The following is an 18,071-nucleotide window of genomic DNA, read 5'->3' on the forward strand; positions in this document are numbered from 1 at the left end:
AGCTTTGATGTATTCATGCAGAATGTTTCAATTCTGCTGAGTCAGCATATTATGAATGGCGTGTTTGGGGGTGGAAACTGTTTTGTCAGAATTTTTTCAACCAGTCCTAGTTCTAACACAGTTGCTCTTGCCTCAGTTGATGGTGGACATGGAGACAGATGAGAATGTAAGGGACCTGTGAAATAGGTGACCTCTGGCATGAATTAACATAAGAAAAAATGCAGTTTGGGAGAACATGAGTTTAGGACAACTTTATAGTTTAACAAAAAAGCAAATAAGAAAGCTGTATCTGATAACTTCCCTTATTCTTTCCTACACTTCCTCTTGTGTATGGTCTATTTAGATTGTAAGATAAATAACTTAAATCTAAGGAGCTAGGAAAAGAGGCTTAGGTGTTCTTTTGATTTTCTGAGGCATCTAACATCCCTTTAGTCATGGGATAAATAGTAATAAGATAATAGATTTTGTAAGAGCGTTTTCATTTTTAGATGTGAAGTCCCTTGCAAGGTACCACGTTTTCAGTAATATTCTGGCCTTTGTGGTTTAGATCTATAGCTGTTGATAGTTTTTAATTTTCTTAAAATACAGTACACATTAATTAATTAGAATTACCTTAAAATTGCAGTTAGGGGAAAAAGGAGGGCTCTGGGATGTATGTACATCTGATATGTGTTTATATGAACAGTGGCTTATTTTACAGCATGCACATATAGGCGTGAGAGGATAGGACATCTTCAACATGTGAGGTGTAATCACTGAATAACATATTGATGATCGTAGACTATTCAACCAGTAACACTGTGAAAAATGCTGAAAAAATTACTACTGCCTTTTATAGGACTTATTAAAGTGTTCTGTATTAATTGAGCTGTGCAGTGCCATTGAAAGGGTGGGGAGGCCATAGATTTGCTCTAAACAGTATGTCCCCCACCAGTTGGACCTTCCTCTTCCTCTCTCAGGTGTCTCCATCCCTTCCTCCTGAACGCAGGCTGCAGTGCAGGTCTTCTTTGCCTACTACCTTCCCATGAGACCTTATACCCATCCCCTCCCAGGAGCCTCCCTTAGCCTTCATGGAAGGGGGAGCCCCCCAAAGTCACCTAGATACAGAAGGTGCCTTCCCCCCCTGAACCGCTAAACCCCTGACCCACTGCCTCCCAGGAATCTCAAGGGAGCCCCCCTACCAGGAGCTCCTGCCTTCCCCACCTCAGCCCTTCCTGCTGGCAAGCCTCTGGTCCAACCGTCTCAATTTCCAGTCCTGGCACAAAGAGGAGCAGGAGTCTCAGTTGCCAAGGTTTTGGCACCTCGAGAGCCTGGCACGCAGAGCGGGACCTGAGTGCTTGTGCTAGCAGCATTCCCAACCACGTACCTGCATGCCATAGTTAGAAGATATCTGCGCAGCACCTGCCACTGCCGTGCATGTGGACAGCTTAAGGTAGCTGGTTGCAATGTGCCAGGTTGTCTTTTTCCCACTTGTAAAATTTAAAAATTGCCCAGCACATCACAACTGCTAATGGGCAAGGCAGTAGAAAAACTGGTCAGGCTGGTCAAAAACCAGCCAGGTGGCAACCCTAGCTACTTAAAAGTGGTCAGGCTATGTCCTGGGTGGCCCCTGGGGCTCCGTGGCCTATGGTAGTAATAGTCTAAAACATTGCAGTTTATAGCATGTTACTATAGTGTTTTGGACCACTAGTAATGGAATGATGTAGTATTGCTTTTAATTAGGTAAGTAACAAAAGGCTTGGAGTTGTAAAGGAAGCTTTGATGTGAGAGTTTAGGAGTACAGCTTCTAACAAGGAAAATTATGGTGAGTATTTTTTCTTCTCTTCCAGGAATTTGATCCTGAAGAATTTTACTATCTCTTGGAAGCTGCAGAAGGACATGCCAAAGAGGGGCACGTGATTAAAACGGACATCCCTAGATATATTATAAGCCAGCTGGGCCTGAATAAGGATCCTCTGGAAGGTAAGTGTATGTCATGGTCTAACTAGCAATTACCAAATCAAGACGGTAAGAAATGGAATTATTTCTGCTGTGCTGGTTGGTCTCTGTGATGCAGTGTGACTGTCCAATAATAAATCTAAGGCGGGGGTGGGAGTGGGGGTGAAGGGCAAAAATACAAATATTAACTAGTTTGCACCTGCTTAGAGACAAGCTCTGAACATTATTAGCCTCTTTAGATTTCTGGGGTGAGCGTCCATCACAGATTTCTGACTTTATTTTTGAAGACTGCCTTGAGTTTTTAGTAGAAATGCAGGCAAACAATCTGATGATGTAACTCTCCATCACTGTAAGCTGGCAATACAAATCTGCATGTGCCAGCTGTGGCTAACAAGATGGTTACTGTCCACGATTTGATCACAGATGAAGCTCCAGGTTCTGGATGCGTAACTGAGACATGGCTGGACAAAGCAGAGATTTCTTTATTAGTCCTCTTGTGTCCTGAGATGTGCTCCATTCAGTATGAGTGAAAAGAAGGTTGGGGAAGCGGTGTGCCTTGCAGGTTGCATTTGACCTTACATGTAGGAGGTTTTCTGTTCCCAAACTGGATTTGTGTGTGCCTGGCTTGTTTGAGAGTCCCACGATAGGGCTAACGTTCTGTGTTGTATGAGCAGCCCTGCTACATCTCAGATTTTCCAAAGGTGCTAATTGATTTTCTTGCACAGGCATTCAAATTACAAAGCCTTATTGTCCAGGGTGATTTCTGTGTCCATGAAGATGACTTTACTAGGTTGACTCAAGATCCCATTAGTTGCTGGTTCAATACAGAAATCTCATCACTTGGGATCTTGTTTTACGGACAATGCCAGGGCGAATTAGAATTACACCTGTTTCTTAATGAAGAATTTGGCTGAGGATCAGTGTATAAGTACTGCAGGCTGGGAGTCAGGAAGAAAATGTTGATAAGAAAGGCAGAGAATAATATGTGATGTTCGCCTGCCTGCCTGCCTTTTTCAGAAATGCTCCAGGACAGAGGGGGTTCAGAAACGGGTGATGAGACTGGTTAGAGACATGGCAAAACTCATGTGGAGAATACCACAGAGAGGAGACCCATAAGAGGGGTTATATAAACATGTATAATAGAGAATATAGATAAAATTATAATATCATATACAATATCATAATAAAAGAACAAGAGAACATTAAATGGGAGTGAATTTAAAACTAACACAAGGAATATTTTTTTCACCCAGACATACATAGCTTGTAGAACTCATTGCCACAAGATATTACTGGGACCAAAAGCTTAGCAGGTTTCAAAAAAGGGTTGGACATATATAGGGATAACACTTTATAGATGACTGTTGATAGGATTTAAAAAAAAACTTCAAGAGTTTTGGAAGGCCATAAACCAATTTCTAACTAATGGAAGTTAGGAAGAAGCTGCCTATGGGCAGGTCATTCCACAGTTGTCTTCTGCAGGGTCTTCTGCAACATTAACTGAGCCTCTTACTCAGATGTTTCCCCTAACTTCCTTCCTGTCTATACACAAAAGCCTCTCACCTGAGTTTAGTGCTGCTTTAAAGCTGGGCTAGCTGGCCCAGCTGATGGTATGGGTTACAGCTTGGGTGCTGCTTTCACTTGGGCTGGTAACCTGCCCACTTTGTAGTGAAAACAGAGGCTAAATAATTCAAGTGTTGACAGTCCTCTGCTGCCTTCCCACAATTCTCCCCGTGCCCAGAAGGACAGACTATTTCTCCCACAATTCAATGGAAAAGAATCATAGAGTGGCTCAGCTTACTGTAGCTCAAAGAACCGTGGGACAGGTGGACCTTTGGTCTGATCTAGTATGACAATGCCTGTGTTCCTGCTGTACACTATGTGGGTTGAATTAGGAGGGTTTGATTTTCTGTGGGAGGCTGAGAGTCTGTCTCTTTTGAATGTTATGAGCCCGATTCTGCCACCCTCGCTAATTGTCACTCCACAAATAGCCCCCTGGAAATCAATGAGGCCACATGTATGGTACTCAATATGGATTTGGCCTCATGTAAACTTCTGGTAATTGTGAGAGAAGTAGAGAGAAGAACATCATAGATAAATAAAAAACGAAAGAAATGAAAAGGATTTTTGTCAAACAGAATGTTTACTTTGTCTTTGTACTTTGAATAGATCACTTTTATACATTACATTAAACTAAATAGTGTAAAATATAACTTCAGTTTTTAAAGGGTTTCAGAGTTATCCAAACCTGTCAGAAAAATGGGCTAAAGTGGGGCTGTAATATATAATGTGAGTTGCTTGCTGGGGAAGGGAGATTACTGACCTTTGGTTAAATGGGAGATTCAGAGAAATGGGTTATTCTGTGTATCTTTTAAAGGTTAATTCTCTCTGTAAATTTATCATCAAATAAACTAGGTCAGCTAATTCATACTAATTCTCTTTCTGCTCCCCACAGAAAAGTAACAAATATAAATACCATGAATTGCTTATTATTGTGGCCAAAAAAATCCATTTTTTGGTATCTGTATAAATAATTTGTTTAAATGTCTCTTAAAAAGTGACATCTCCATCCTCCATTTTAGTTCAGAAGCAGAGGTTAAAAAATATGCATTAGTGGTATTATACATTTCAATATAGTGATTTCACAAAGAAATGTTTGGAAACATATCTCTCTCTCTCTCTCTCTCTCTCTCTGAGCATTATACTGAGATCATCCTGTTGAAGACTCTTTAAATTTTGCATGGAGAAAAGATCTAAAACGCAATAATAGCTGTTATCAATCAGAAATGTCACCCTGAATTACTGTTGGATTTCCAGACAGTTCATTAAAATGTGTATACAATGTTGGCAAATGGTCACAGAAAGGATTTCCTTCCCCTTGCAAGGGAAGCTGCCAATGTAAACCCTTCTCTACTTTTTCCACCTTTGTTTGCTGCCATGGCCATAGTGTCTTTTCTTCAAGTGAAATGGTGCATGCGTTACTTGGAGATAATGCCAGATAAATGTATACTGTACTGAAAGCAGTACCACAACAGATTCATCACTTATCAGAAAACTGGTGGCTGCATTTCTGAAAAGTTCCCTGGGGAGAGATTTTTCCCTGTGGCTTTTAAATTACCATCTTTACCTTTTTGAATCATGAGTCTTCAGAAATGGTTTAAATCAATGAAATAAAAAGGGCAGATGTTTAATGGTATTTAGATGAGTTTTAAAAATCTCTTCAGGCATTGCAAAATGGTTCCTTAGTTCCCTGCTTCAGAAGCTGACTCTTGGTTCCATTCCATTACTACCTACTGTTTGCAAATAATATGTATTTCTCAGATAATGGTATTTTGCAAAAGTTCTGTTTAAAACAGAACCTTTTTTAATTTGCTATTTATGAAAGCAATTTGGGCTGAGAAGGCTGTCAAAGTACATTATACTGGCTTGGTTCTCACCCATCCAATAAAGGCTACATCAGCACTTCCATTATAACCCCCTGCCTCTCCACCCGATACACAGCTTTATAACTTGGCAGTAGAATTCACTCCAGCTTGAATCTTCTTGGTATAAGTAGTCTTAACCCAGGAGAATTTATTTCGGTTTAAATTTAAAAAAAATAATTGGAACATTAATGAAAAATGTATTGTTGTTCACTTTGTTCCCTTGAACGATTTTCTTGTACTTCTGTAATGCTAAAGAAATCTTTGTTTTTTCAACATGACTTTTTACAGACTTCTGGTTCATATATTTTACTAAGTTGTTCCTTTTGTGTCTTGCTTCTTCTTTTAAGCAACAGGCTTATCTACATTTAAAACACATCATCCACACATGGGAGTAACTTTTAAAAACCTGTATAATAATTCCCTAACAAGAACTGTGTACTTAAATTTGTTCTGATGCATAAATTAAGTCCCCTAAGTATTAAAATTATGGAAATGTCCAGTTAAGTTAATTTATATAAATATTCCATTATCCATAGAGTTTACACATTCAGTTGACAATATTGACACGTAAAAAATAACTTTACAAATTTCTGGCAACCTTATCTCTGATCATAGCACGTACTCTCAAACTCTTTCAACATATACTTATGAACTAAAAGGTGTATCTTCAGTTGTGTAAAGTATGTAATTAACTATGTATAGGATTAGAGTAAGACTAAGCTTCCCAAGGTCTTTCATCTACCACCTGTCCCATTTAGCTCTTATTACCCTGAGGAGTTCCTGTGTCTGGATCCACAGAGTACACTCTGGGATTCCAGTCTGAAGCTGAGAGGGACAACCAGGTAATTGGGAATCTTAGCACTTCCCCAGGGTAGTAGATATGGGGTAGCGAAAAACCCTATTACATTTCTTAAAGTTCTAGAAAGAAAATGGCTCTTAGCTGATCTTGTTAGGCACTTCACCTTTTGTCTTCATAAAATTTAAAGCATTGAAGCCCTTATCTGGATAAAGTAGACACCTGTTAGCCAGTTAGCTTCTAGTACTATGAGACTTTAAGAAGCCCGACTAGGACAGTAGCTGCTCCTAAATACCAGTGATGCCCTGAGGAAGGTCCTAAACTGCACAGGATTCTGAGCGACTTTATTGCCTCCCTTAATTTTCACTACATTGGAGAGTTCCTCAGTCTAACAAGGCAGGGGATCTGCAGAATTAGGAGTTCTTCTATATTCTATGGATACACATGCCCACAGTACACCTGAGGTCAGATTTCTAGCAAGTAGTGTCCATTGGTCTGTGTCTGCAAAGTTGCTCTCTTCGTCTCCCTACTGAGGGACAGGTGTGGACACACCTCTCCAGTTCCTTGTTACCCCCACATGGCCTGAGTGGGATTCCTCTGTGTCTGAAGCTGCTGCATAGCTTTCCTATTTGTAAATACATATTGTAAATAGCTTTTAGTATTTTACTGTTTTTAGTGTTTTTCTAGTTTCTTCCTCACCCCAGGGACCCTATCCCGTGCCCCTCCCCTCAGGAGAAAGACTGTGCCTAAAGTTCCAGGGTTTAAGAACTGTCTCCCCTGTCCTTTTTCCTTCTGTGTCAGTGACAAACACCAGCACTGCCTTTGCTGCCTTGGGGAGGCTCACATCACCACCAAGTGCAGCATCTGCTGCTCCTTCCCTCTCTGAACATGTGAGGGATGAGAGCTCTGTCTGAGGAAACATTTCACGGAGAGAACCATGAGACCCTAGTCGGACCCAGGATGGAGAGACCCCTGATACAATGGCTGCAGGCTGCGAGCAGCGTGCTTCCAAGGATGAGAACCAGAGCAGAGGCCAGAGTTATTAAGCATAAGAAATCACTCCCTCAGACCTCTCACGAGAGTAAGAGACATAGGCATAAGGACTGATCCCCTTCTAGGTTTGCTTCTAAGAGAAAAGATCACTCCCTGACTTCGTCTAGTTCAGGTGAGTCCCCACGCATGGCTCCTAAATACTTACGTCCACATAAACCTGACCAAGCGGGTAAGATGTGAAGGAGAAAGGGTCCTGTCCATTGGTACCAGCACCTACTCCAACTCGGAAGCCGAAGGATTGGCATCTGCCAGCACCAACTTGGAGCTGCACTTTGGACTCCCTTCAATGGTACTGCCACACTTCAAGAAGGATCCACCAACCCCCAAGCCCTTGGATGCACTGGGTCCATCATTTACCACCGCTGGGACCTCTCGCACTCTAGATCAGAATGTACTGGAACCTTTACCTCTCCAGGGCATATTTTACCTTTCCCTACCCTCAGTCTCCTCTTTATTCGGTTCCAGTCCTCCTCAGGGACATGTCAACATTAGACAAAGAAACCACCTCATGGAGAAATGGATTGTCCCATATCCTTTCTACAAGTCAGAGTTGGTATTCACTGATATCATCAGCACTGCTGATAGAACCTGAATCCACCTTCTTGTCAACTGAGTCCAGTGTTCTAGACAAACCCTTGCCTCACAGGGAGGCAAGCTTAGACAGAGACTCCAGAAGATCTTCCAGCCCTCCTCCTCCCAGATATGACTTCCCAAGGGACTGTTTTCACTCAGTGCCATGGTGCTCTCCTCAACTGGTCCAACTTTCATACTGGTCACATTAGGGTCCATGGCATGGGATCCTTATGCTAGTCACTCTGGATTTGTGCATGATTCACACTGGCCTTCTCTTCCTAGCCAAAACCAAACTTCGTTTGAGTATGCAGAGGAAAAAATCAAACTGGATCCGGCAGTACCGATGGTTCCAACAGGCATGACTTCCTCCTCATTCAGTGAGGCAATTTCTCCATCATTGCCATCCCCATCTGATAATTAAGGCTACAAGTAAGTCACAGATTCTGTGATTTTATGAGACCTCCGCAACTTCCGGGGCTTGGACTTGCTTACCCTTTAACCCCGGCCCTGTGTGCATTTCCATGATTTTATTGTTTATTGCCCATGTACTGTCTGTGACTTTTAATAAAATACGCATGCCAAAATCTTAGCCTTAGTAATGATCACAGACTGTACCAGCAGCATAGCAGAGGGTGGTGCCCAGGCTCCGGCTTCCATTAGAGGACGTTCATGACATGCAGCATAGGCTACCAGACATCTTACAACACTCTGGTCCTTGGTGATTGGCCCTCCCAGTCAACGAGGCCATTTACGGAACCAGCCAGGACAGTATAGCATACCCCCTGCATCCTGTGCCCCCACCCTAAAAAGGGTTGAGAGATGATATTTTGCAGCAGCTAAAGGAGCAGAGTTTCTGTTTACTCACCCAGCACCCAAATCTTTAGTGGCGTAGGCAGCCATGGAGAGATCCGACTGCAACACCCCAAGCAAGACCCACAGATGCCAAATGCCTTGACCTTCTTGGGAGGGAAGGTATTTTCATCAACCACCCTCAGATTTAAAATTGCTAACTACCATACCCTGTTAGTAAAATGGTATTTTGCTAATTACTCTAAAGTTGTGGAGTTAAATGACAAATTTCCCGAAGAGGATAGGGCTCAATTCCAAGCCCTCCTAGATGAATGTAAGCTGGTGGCTAAAACCTGGTTCCAAACAGCAGTAAACATATCCAGTACCATATCTAGAGCTATAGCTACAGCCATAGTCGTGATGTATGAATCATGGCTTCATTCTTTGGTGGTCAAGATACTCTTTTGATAATACTATCAAGGACTTGCCCTTTGATGAGTCTGTTCTCTTCAGTGAAAGACCTGATGAGACATTACACTTGGTAAAGCACTCCAGGACAGCCCTCCGCTCCCTGGGCATTCATACCCTGCCCACAAAGAGAAAACACCACAGGCAGACTGCCCCCCCAGCTGTTTTACCACCAGCACCCTTACAAACCACTGTGCAAATACTAGAGGGTACAAAGATCAGGTATACAGCTTTCTCTTCAACCACCGCTGCTCAACCCAACCCACCAACCAGGGATTTCTTTTGACAGGATGCTTGAGAAATGCATTCCCTAATGCCCCCGAAACCTTTGTGGCCTCCTCGCCCTTTTTGCCAGAGAGGGACATAACAAAGGACAAGTGAGTACTACAGATCATCAACTCCGACTACATAATCAAATTTCTCTCCTCTCCCTCCCCCTCCCCGCACAAGCCCTCTTCTGGGTCCCTCTTCAGATACCATTGTCATGAAATCTTCCATAAGGAAGTGAACTCCTCTCCTGCAGTGAGGGGCTATAGTGCAAGAGCCACCCAAAATCAAGGGAAGGATTCTACCTACATATTTCATAGTTCCCAAGAAAAACAGGATGGAGATCAATTCTCGTTCTATGCCAGCTAAATGTTTTTTTATGAAAATCAAAATTTTGCCTGGTCACACTGACATCAATAATGCCTTCTCTGGAGGAGGGCATGTGGTTCGTGGCTCTTGATGTGAAAAATGCTTATTTTCATGTGGACATTCATCCATCCCACAGAAGGTTCTTCAGATTCCTGAGGAGCACTTTCAGGTCAGACTACTCCTGTTTGGGATAGCGACAGGACCTCGCATTATCTTTGCGAAGTTCTTCTAAGTGGTGGTGGCCCAGATGAGAGTAAAGAGCTACATCGTCTTCCGGTACCAGGATGATAAGCTACTAACAGGCAAATCCAGTCCAGAGTCCAGTCAGTGACCATATTCTTACTCTCTTCTGGCATCCTTGTGACTCAGCGTAAACAAAGAAAAGTCCACTTTTTAGGAATCTTTTTAGGAGCAACCCTAGACTTGATCTCAGTGAAGGCCTAGCTTCCTATGGACAGATTCTAGGCCATGAACAGCTGATATGACCAATTTCCCATAGACCTCCTGCAGTCAAGGTCTGTCTAGGCCACATGACCTCATGTACCTACATAACCTCGTTCACCAGACTTCCGTTGCCCAAAGGCCTGGCTCTGGTCAGTTAACTCACCAGACAGAAACAATATGAATACCAAGATAACAATCTGTCCTAAGGTCACAGCTGCTCTCGTATGTTAGACAAACCTGGAACAACTGGGACCTGGGAGTTCCTTTCCTTCCAGCCACACCCAACATGACCATAATCACAGACACATCCCTCATAGGCTAGGGAGCCCACATTGTGCAAGGCACATAGTTTCCTGGGAGTGGGGGGGGGGGGCAGTGTATATATCAGTCTATTGGAGCTGAGCGCAATCCGTTCAGCTTGCAATACAGTCTTTCCACTTATATGGTGTCCTCATATCCAGATAACATCACACAACATGATGACAGTCTTCTACATAAACAAGGCAGAGCAAAATCTCTTCCTCTCTGTATAGAGGTAGTCAGTTTATGGTATTGGTGCATCAGGAACCACATACCTTCCAGGTGCACAGAACTCTGTGGTGGACAATTTCAGCAGGCATTTATGTACAGACCACGAATGTGAGATATGCATTTCTGTCCTGAATGATGGCCCCACTTGATGGTGAATGCCATCCTGGGATCCGCTCACCTCCCAGATGAACAAGGAATTCCGTCTATAACTGCTGTAGAGGAGCACTAGGCCGGGAATCCAGGGCAATGTCCTCCTGTTTTCCTGAACAGACCACCTGAGGTACACCTTTCCTCCTGTCCCACTGCTACCACTGTGAAAGATTCATCACGACAAAGCTTGAGTCATTCTCGCTGCAACCAACTGGCTCAAATAGTTCTGGTTTCCGGTTGTCTTACAAATGTCAACTTGTTTTATCATAAGCATCTGTCCCTTCCCAGATCTGTTTTAACTCAGGAAAATGTCAAGATCAAACATCCCAAACTGTACTCTCTTCACCATATGGCCTGGTATTTGCATAAGCATCAGACCTAGAGCATTCATGTTCAGAGGCCATTCAGTCTATCCCCAGTCAAAGCAGAAAAGGCTCTAGAAAATGCTATCTAACTAAATGGAGGCATTTCTCTATCTGGATGCAACAAAACCAGTTATCCCCAGAGTCAGCAGATAATCCTACTATTTTGGACTATCTCCTGTCCCTGAAGACTTGAGGGCTTCCCATTTGTTCACTGCAGGTCCATCTAGCAGCCTCCGGTAAAAGGCCACTCTACTTTTACTCACCCAACAGCAGTTAGATTTCTGAAAGGTCTCATTAGGAGCTTCCCACCAACGGTGAAATCAACACTGCAATGGGAACTCAACCTTGTACTCTCAATATTTGCCAGACCATCCTTTGAACCATTAGCAACGTTTTCCGTGCGCACCTGTCCATGAAGGTCACCTTCCTAGTCACAGTCACATCAGCCAGAAGCATGAGTGACTCGCCATACACCATACTTCATAAGGAGGAGGTTACCCTTCAACTCCACCTGAAATTCATCCCCAAGGTAATTTCTGAGTTTCACATGAGTCAACCTATTCACTTTCTGGAAGCTCAGATTTCCAATGGGGAGAGGAGATTTCACTCTCTCGACATCAGATGGGCTTTGATTTTCTGTCTGCAAAGAACAAAACCAATTGGGAAACCACCAAGGTTATGTAGCAGAGCTATCACAAGGACCAGCGTTATCTGCTCAGAGACTCTCTTAGTGGATCTCTGGCTGCATCATTCTTTGTTATCAGTTGGCGCGTATTCCTCCTGACAGGGTGAGGGCCCATTCTACTAGAGCACAAGCAACCTCAACAGTATCTTTTTGAGAAGCACCTATGCTGGATGTTTGTAGGGCATAGGCTCTACTGGAGCGCCATCCATACCTTCATGAAACATTACGCCTCAGTGTAGGCCTCTTGTGCAGAGGCAACAGTTGGAACAGCAGTTTTACAGACATCTATATCAGCTGCATCCCTGCAACCCCCGTTTGACTTCTGCCAACCAGTCAGTCACATGTGGAATATACATAGAAGCCAACACTCAGAAGAAATGGAGGTTACTTATTTATAACTGGAAGTTCTTTGAGGTGTTTGTTCCCTATCTGTATTCCACTACTAGTGCTCCTTCCCCTCTATTTTGATCTTAACTGATTTGCGGTAAGAGGAGGAAGTGGGTTGGCAGTGGTCCGCACTGCCCCTTGTTTCAGAGCACAAGGAGGGCAATGGCACAGACCAATGGGCGCTGCTTGCTAGAAATCTCCAGTCTCAGGCGCATGGTGTACATACATACCAGCATGTGGAATACGGACGAGGCGGGAGGGGGGACACGTATCTTGAAGAACCGCCAGTTACAGATAAGTAACCTCTATTTCTGCAGGATAGTGAAAGCTAAGATGAGCTATTTGATTATTCAGTATATTTTTCTCCATCATCTTTCATGGTAGAAACCGTTAAGATGGATATTAGAGAGAGAAGGTGTGTGAGGTAATGTCTTTTATTGGACCAACTTCTGTTGGTGAGACAAGTTTTCAAGCTTACACAGAACTTTTCTTCAGGTTTGGATTAACCGTGATTGCCTCAGCAGGTCCAACTTAGGCTCAGACCCTGCAGATCTGTTCCTTCAGGGGCAATGACAGTGGTGATCAATGACCAACCAGCATCATTAAAGCAAAGTATCATTTACTTTGATACAAGAGCACAAGTATTACAGAGCAAACATATCTTAAAAACAATCAAACACACCATGTGAGTGTCTAGTTTACTAGGTGGTTAACATTTTCCACATAGGGCCCCTAGTAGGACTAGCTTCCTGTGCTCTTCCCAGTGCATCTGTGTCAGCTTGTCTTTGTTGGAGCTCACTAACTGTCTCTGGACCTCCCTTCACAGGAATCACTTTTTAATTATTTTATCCCTTAGATCTGGTAACTCCCAGCTCTGGCAAAACAAGGTTTACAACATACCTGAAACAGGATACAGGATCTTTTAAGCCAACAGTTTGCCCCATTGTCTTTCAAGTGTCTACTGAAATGATCGTATTTAGGAAGCCTTTGTGTTGCTTCCTTGTATGGTGTTCCCACAGCCCTCTCCTGCTAGATCAATACATTCTGACAGGGAAGTTTTGTAACCCCAGTATACAGTAACTTCTTCTCGCTGCCCCAGGCACATACAGGATTCATAAAGTTGTTACATCTCAGTATTCATAATATGATTACATAGCAGCTTCATTTCTGTCACAGAAGGATTCATAAAGGCATTGGACAACTGGTCAGAATTTCCAAAAGGGAATTATCCTCCTAAACTGGAGGACTTAACTGAATTTTAAAGGTCATTCAATCACTAATATAGATAATAGAACACTTGTTAATTCTCTGTTCCAGAGAAGTGACTTTTTCATGTTTTTGTTTGGCACTTGCTTCTGTTTGCTATATGTATTCTAAAACGAAGTTTCTGTCCTTTGTTGTTTTCAGAAATAGCTCAGCTAGCTAACTATGACAGTGGCACATCAGAAACTCCAGAAACAGATGAATCACTAAGTGTAAGTCTTCCTGTTACAGTGGTGGTGGCTGATGTTTTTAGCATATCAGTTTTAAAAATACAATGATGTGTTAATTGCATTGTTTCATTACATTCTCTAGCAGATTTTGTACATGGCTGGCTAAACAGAATATAGGTTAAATTTCAAACTAATACCAAGGTGCATAATGGATTAAAGAAAGCAACAAGCATAGCCCCATTATGCCTTCTGTTTTCAGGAAGTTGTAATTTTCACCATTTTCATAAAGTTACTAATATTTACTTCTGTGTATAGAGTTAGCTATTGCTAGAGACTCACTTGTTTTCTTGGTACCTTTTACATTTCTGCTTAATCACTATTTTTTTTTCTCTTTTTGAAAAGGGTTTAAAAATCCCTCCAAAAATAAAACTAGAAATTTTTGCACATATTTTAAGTGCTCCATTTACACAGTCGTCCAAAATTTTAAAAGGTGCAATGCACTGGACAGATAAATGTCAACAGGTTAAAGTGGTAGCTCTAGATTTGGAAATTAAGATCTGTGAGTACGAGGATTGTGCATTGAGTTTAAAAGATGTTTTGTTGCACCTTGAAGATACATATTGTGAAGATATTCTACTAGGGCTGTGGGTAGTAATAAGTAATATAAAATAATCCTTTGTGGTGACTTGTTTAAATTGCCCCAAGGTAGAATAAAAGTCAGTGGAGATTACTGGAATTACTGGTGTGCTTAAGGGCATAATCTGGCCCATTATAATAAAAAAAAACAAACAAACCTATCCATTTTTCTTCTAAACAAATAAACATAGAAAACACAGAGGTAGGATTGCAGTGCACCTTTGCAGCAAAAAAAGCAAATGCCTTTGGGCTGCATACATAATTCAGTTCAGTAATAGTTAATTGGCATGACAAGCTATACAAGTTTTGCTAGCGTGTAAAATAGAATCCTCAGGTATCTGATGAAAACACTTCCAGTATTTCCAGGAAAAGGCCTGGGAGTGTGTCTGGGGTTTTTTCATCTTATGATCATTCCTGATTTGGTGGCAGGATGCCATCTACAAAGGGTTCGGATGCTGTGACATGGAGGTAACTGTACCTTTATATACACCTTTGGTCCCTCTGCATCTGAAATATTGCATAGATCTGGGCACTTAATTATCAGAAATATACTGATAAACTGGACAGAGGTTAAACTGGGGGGGAGGGATAGCTCAGTGGTTTGAGCATTGGCCTGCTAAATACAGGGTTGTGAGTTCAATCCTTGGGGGGGCCATTTGGGATCTGGGGCAAAAATTGGGGACTGGTCCTGCTTTGAGCAAGGGGTTGGACTAGATGACCTCCTGAGGTCCTTTCCAACCCTGATATTCTATGATTCTATGAAAGAGGAATAACAAAAATGATTAGGGGGCTGGAGTTACTGAATTACGCAGAGTGACCAACAGTTAAATACGTATGGCTTTGGATAAGCAATGACTAGGGGATCGTAAGTCTAGATATCGGGCTACATATCAGGAAACGCTTCATGATAATGTATTGTGTTAGTCTCTGAAATAATCACCCAGGGGACGTGTTGGAAACCACGTTGCTTAGCAAATGTAAAACTAGACTGTCCAAAACACTCATAAATGTGTAATTAGGAACAGTCTTGTTGTGGCAAGCAGATGAATTAAATGACTTAATAGGTCTTCACTTCCAGCTTCAGATTATATCATTCTATTAATATGCCTAGTTGCTTTCATGTACTGTATTGTTATATATTGTTATATATACCCTATTTGTGCAAAATGGTTGCCGGAAAAAGAGTGCTTTTTCCCCACTGCCTCCTGTCCTTTTCAAAATGCCCAGATCGACATTAGTGTTGGTCCCTCCCCTTTCAATGGGGGATAGCCTCAGAGGTTCTGAAGACCTGCAAGTTGCAACTTGGCAATACAGGAAAGCAAGGCTAATTCATTTAGTGCTGCCACACTAGGCCATACCCACCAGGGATAGGTTAAAATAATTAGGTGTTTACCACTCATACCTCAATGCCACCTGGTGTGGGAGGGTACCTGCTGCTTGAGAGCTCTGTGGAAATATCCTGAACCCTCTGTGAAGAAATATACATACCAATTCAGACATACTCTCTGGAACTAAAACCTCCCTCCCATATGGCATATAAGACCTATTTTAAGGAAGGATATGGGAGAGAAAGTGCTTCACTAAATCTTGGGGCCCAATTGAGTGGCTTCACCGGGGTTCAACATTTATTTAAACTGGTCCTGCAGGAAATGAAAAAGTTGCTGAGCACTTAAACAACAAATCAAGTAGGAGGAAGGATTTCTTTGCCATACATATAGGAAAGCTTTATATTATTAAGTATCCCCAAACTTAATTAAGAGTTAAGGTTTCCCAGTGGTGCTTCACACCTTTCCAGAATGTCACGGTCAGCTACACTCCAAACTCTGGCAACCAGGATATGAAGAGTTGAGATACATGCCACCCATACAGTGTAACCTTAAATCTGTCCTCTGCGCATACTAGTCTTTTCATTTTATACAGAACACTCTGAGGACCGAACACATGAGCACTCTAGGACATTGTCTTGACATGTCTCTTTGCTAAGGCAAAACTGGGATTTAGGTTCAAACATAGTGAAAAGGAACTATCTGTCCTACACTCAAGCACTGGGGCTTCGCCACACAAACCACCCCCCGACTTGCAAAATGCAACCTCCCTGCCCCCTGTCACTCTTCCCTGATGATTTCTTTCAAGATAGTGTCTTCACTTATCCTCTACTTAGCCCCAGAAATCAACTATGCCACCACATTATTGATAATTCCCAGGACAAGTACACCGCTGTGCACCACTGCTAACACAACCTACAGAACTGTGTGCTGAAATGAGGCACATTTGATCCCTTTGAAGTCCTCGTGCACGTCTCGTAATAGCTGTGACAGTATGCTCCAACAAATCCCTCCACCATTCAATACAACTACGCTGACACTATTGGAGTGCATGTCAATAAATTCTAGAATTCAAATATGTGGAGCACAACATAAACAACACATTCTCTTAGTCCTTCCTCATGTCTGTTTATTATGGTAAATTATTCCCACCCCCAGGTACTGAACCATTCTTAGTGGCTGTTGCCAGTTCCAGGGGACAGGGTTAAGGTTGTGTTGTGGGAGTTGCCAAACTTTGAATTTCTTGGTTTTCAGAGATTTGACATTCTGGAAGGACATGATGCACCATTGGGCAATCTTAACCTTAACTCTGCATTAAGGTTTTGGACACTTAATTCTCAGCCTCCCCATGTACCACAGCCCAGCTTTCTGCCTCCATTTCTTCTGGTTCTTTGGCAATGATTACCCCCGTCACAAAATGTACTGTTTAGTCTCTCTGCTGCCTTTATATAATCTCCTCATCTCCAATCTCTCTGCCAGTCCAGTCCAGCCCAGTTTTCCTATCTCAGCCCTCCTCCCTAGGGAAAGGAGGGTGTTGGCGAGGGCCCCACAGGCTGAGGACCTGGGGAGAGTATTCAGGGACTGCCATGGAGGCAGTGGGAATGTTTTTGGAGTGGGGGGAAAACATGAGGGGGCAGCATGGATGTGGGGAGTTTTGGGGGACAGAACTGAAACCCCCTAGTATGCCCCACTGCACAGCTCTGACCTCCTCCTTTCCACCCCACTCTTTCCTGTGCCTCTCCAACACCTCTCCGCATTTCCCCCTCACTGCTCTGACCTCCCATATTAGGCAACGAGTTCATCCATCCTTTCTTAGTACTTATCTATACATCAAGGACCAGATTTACAAAAGTATTCAGGCACCAAAGTGCCTCAACAGGTCCAATGTCTAGCTGCATCCTTAGCTTGCTAAATATTTTTGTAAATCTGGCCTTATGTATATCTGCCAGCACCCCACCACAGGTGAGTAGATCAGTAGATGCAGAATAGCATATAACTTTCTGATGGAATGACAGCTTGTTTCAGAGCCTTCTCTGGCCCCTGACCAGTTGAGCTGTGGCTGATTGGCCAGAGCCATAAGAACATTCCATCTTGGTTTTGATGAGCATGTTGCAGCCTGAAAGCAATAAATAATTTTTTCTGTTTTCTGTATGTCTGTAGAGTGTTAACTTTGTTCTCTTTCCCTTTTTTACTTAAAAGAGCTCTAATAGATCAGTGAAGCTCCAGAGGAAACCTCGTGAAAGCGATTTTGAAACAATTAAACTGATTAGTAATGGAGCTTATGGGTGAGTAATGCATGAGTGTACCAGCTCTTCTGCATTTTGTTTTTGCATAATTTCCCATTATTTCTTACTGTAAACAGCAGGGAGGGGCATGAGAATGTGTGTGTGTGTGCGTGCATCCATGTGTGCCTGGGTGCTTTTCTAATTCTGGTTTC

General features: G+C 42.6%; 1 protein-coding gene across 9 annotated transcripts in view; it reads left to right on the forward strand.

Annotated features, from left to right (window-relative positions):
• Positions 1-18,071, forward strand: part of MAST4 (microtubule associated serine/threonine kinase family member 4) — a 442,775-nt gene that overhangs the window by 377,444 nt on the left and 47,260 nt on the right. For all 9 annotated transcript variants that reach the window (XM_074952648.1, XM_074952649.1, XM_074952650.1 and 6 more), the window contains 3 exons: positions 1,830-1,962; positions 13,648-13,715; positions 17,834-17,919. In XM_074952648.1, coding sequence (XP_074808749.1) covers positions 1,830-1,962; positions 13,648-13,715; positions 17,834-17,919 — 287 coding nt within the window. The remainder of the gene's footprint in view (positions 1-1,829; positions 1,963-13,647; positions 13,716-17,833; positions 17,920-18,071) is intronic.

Source organism: Natator depressus, chromosome 5 (genome assembly GCF_965152275.1).
Source record: "Natator depressus isolate rNatDep1 chromosome 5, rNatDep2.hap1, whole genome shotgun sequence".
In the NCBI taxonomy this organism is placed as follows: Eukaryota; Metazoa; Chordata; order Testudines; family Cheloniidae; genus Natator; species Natator depressus.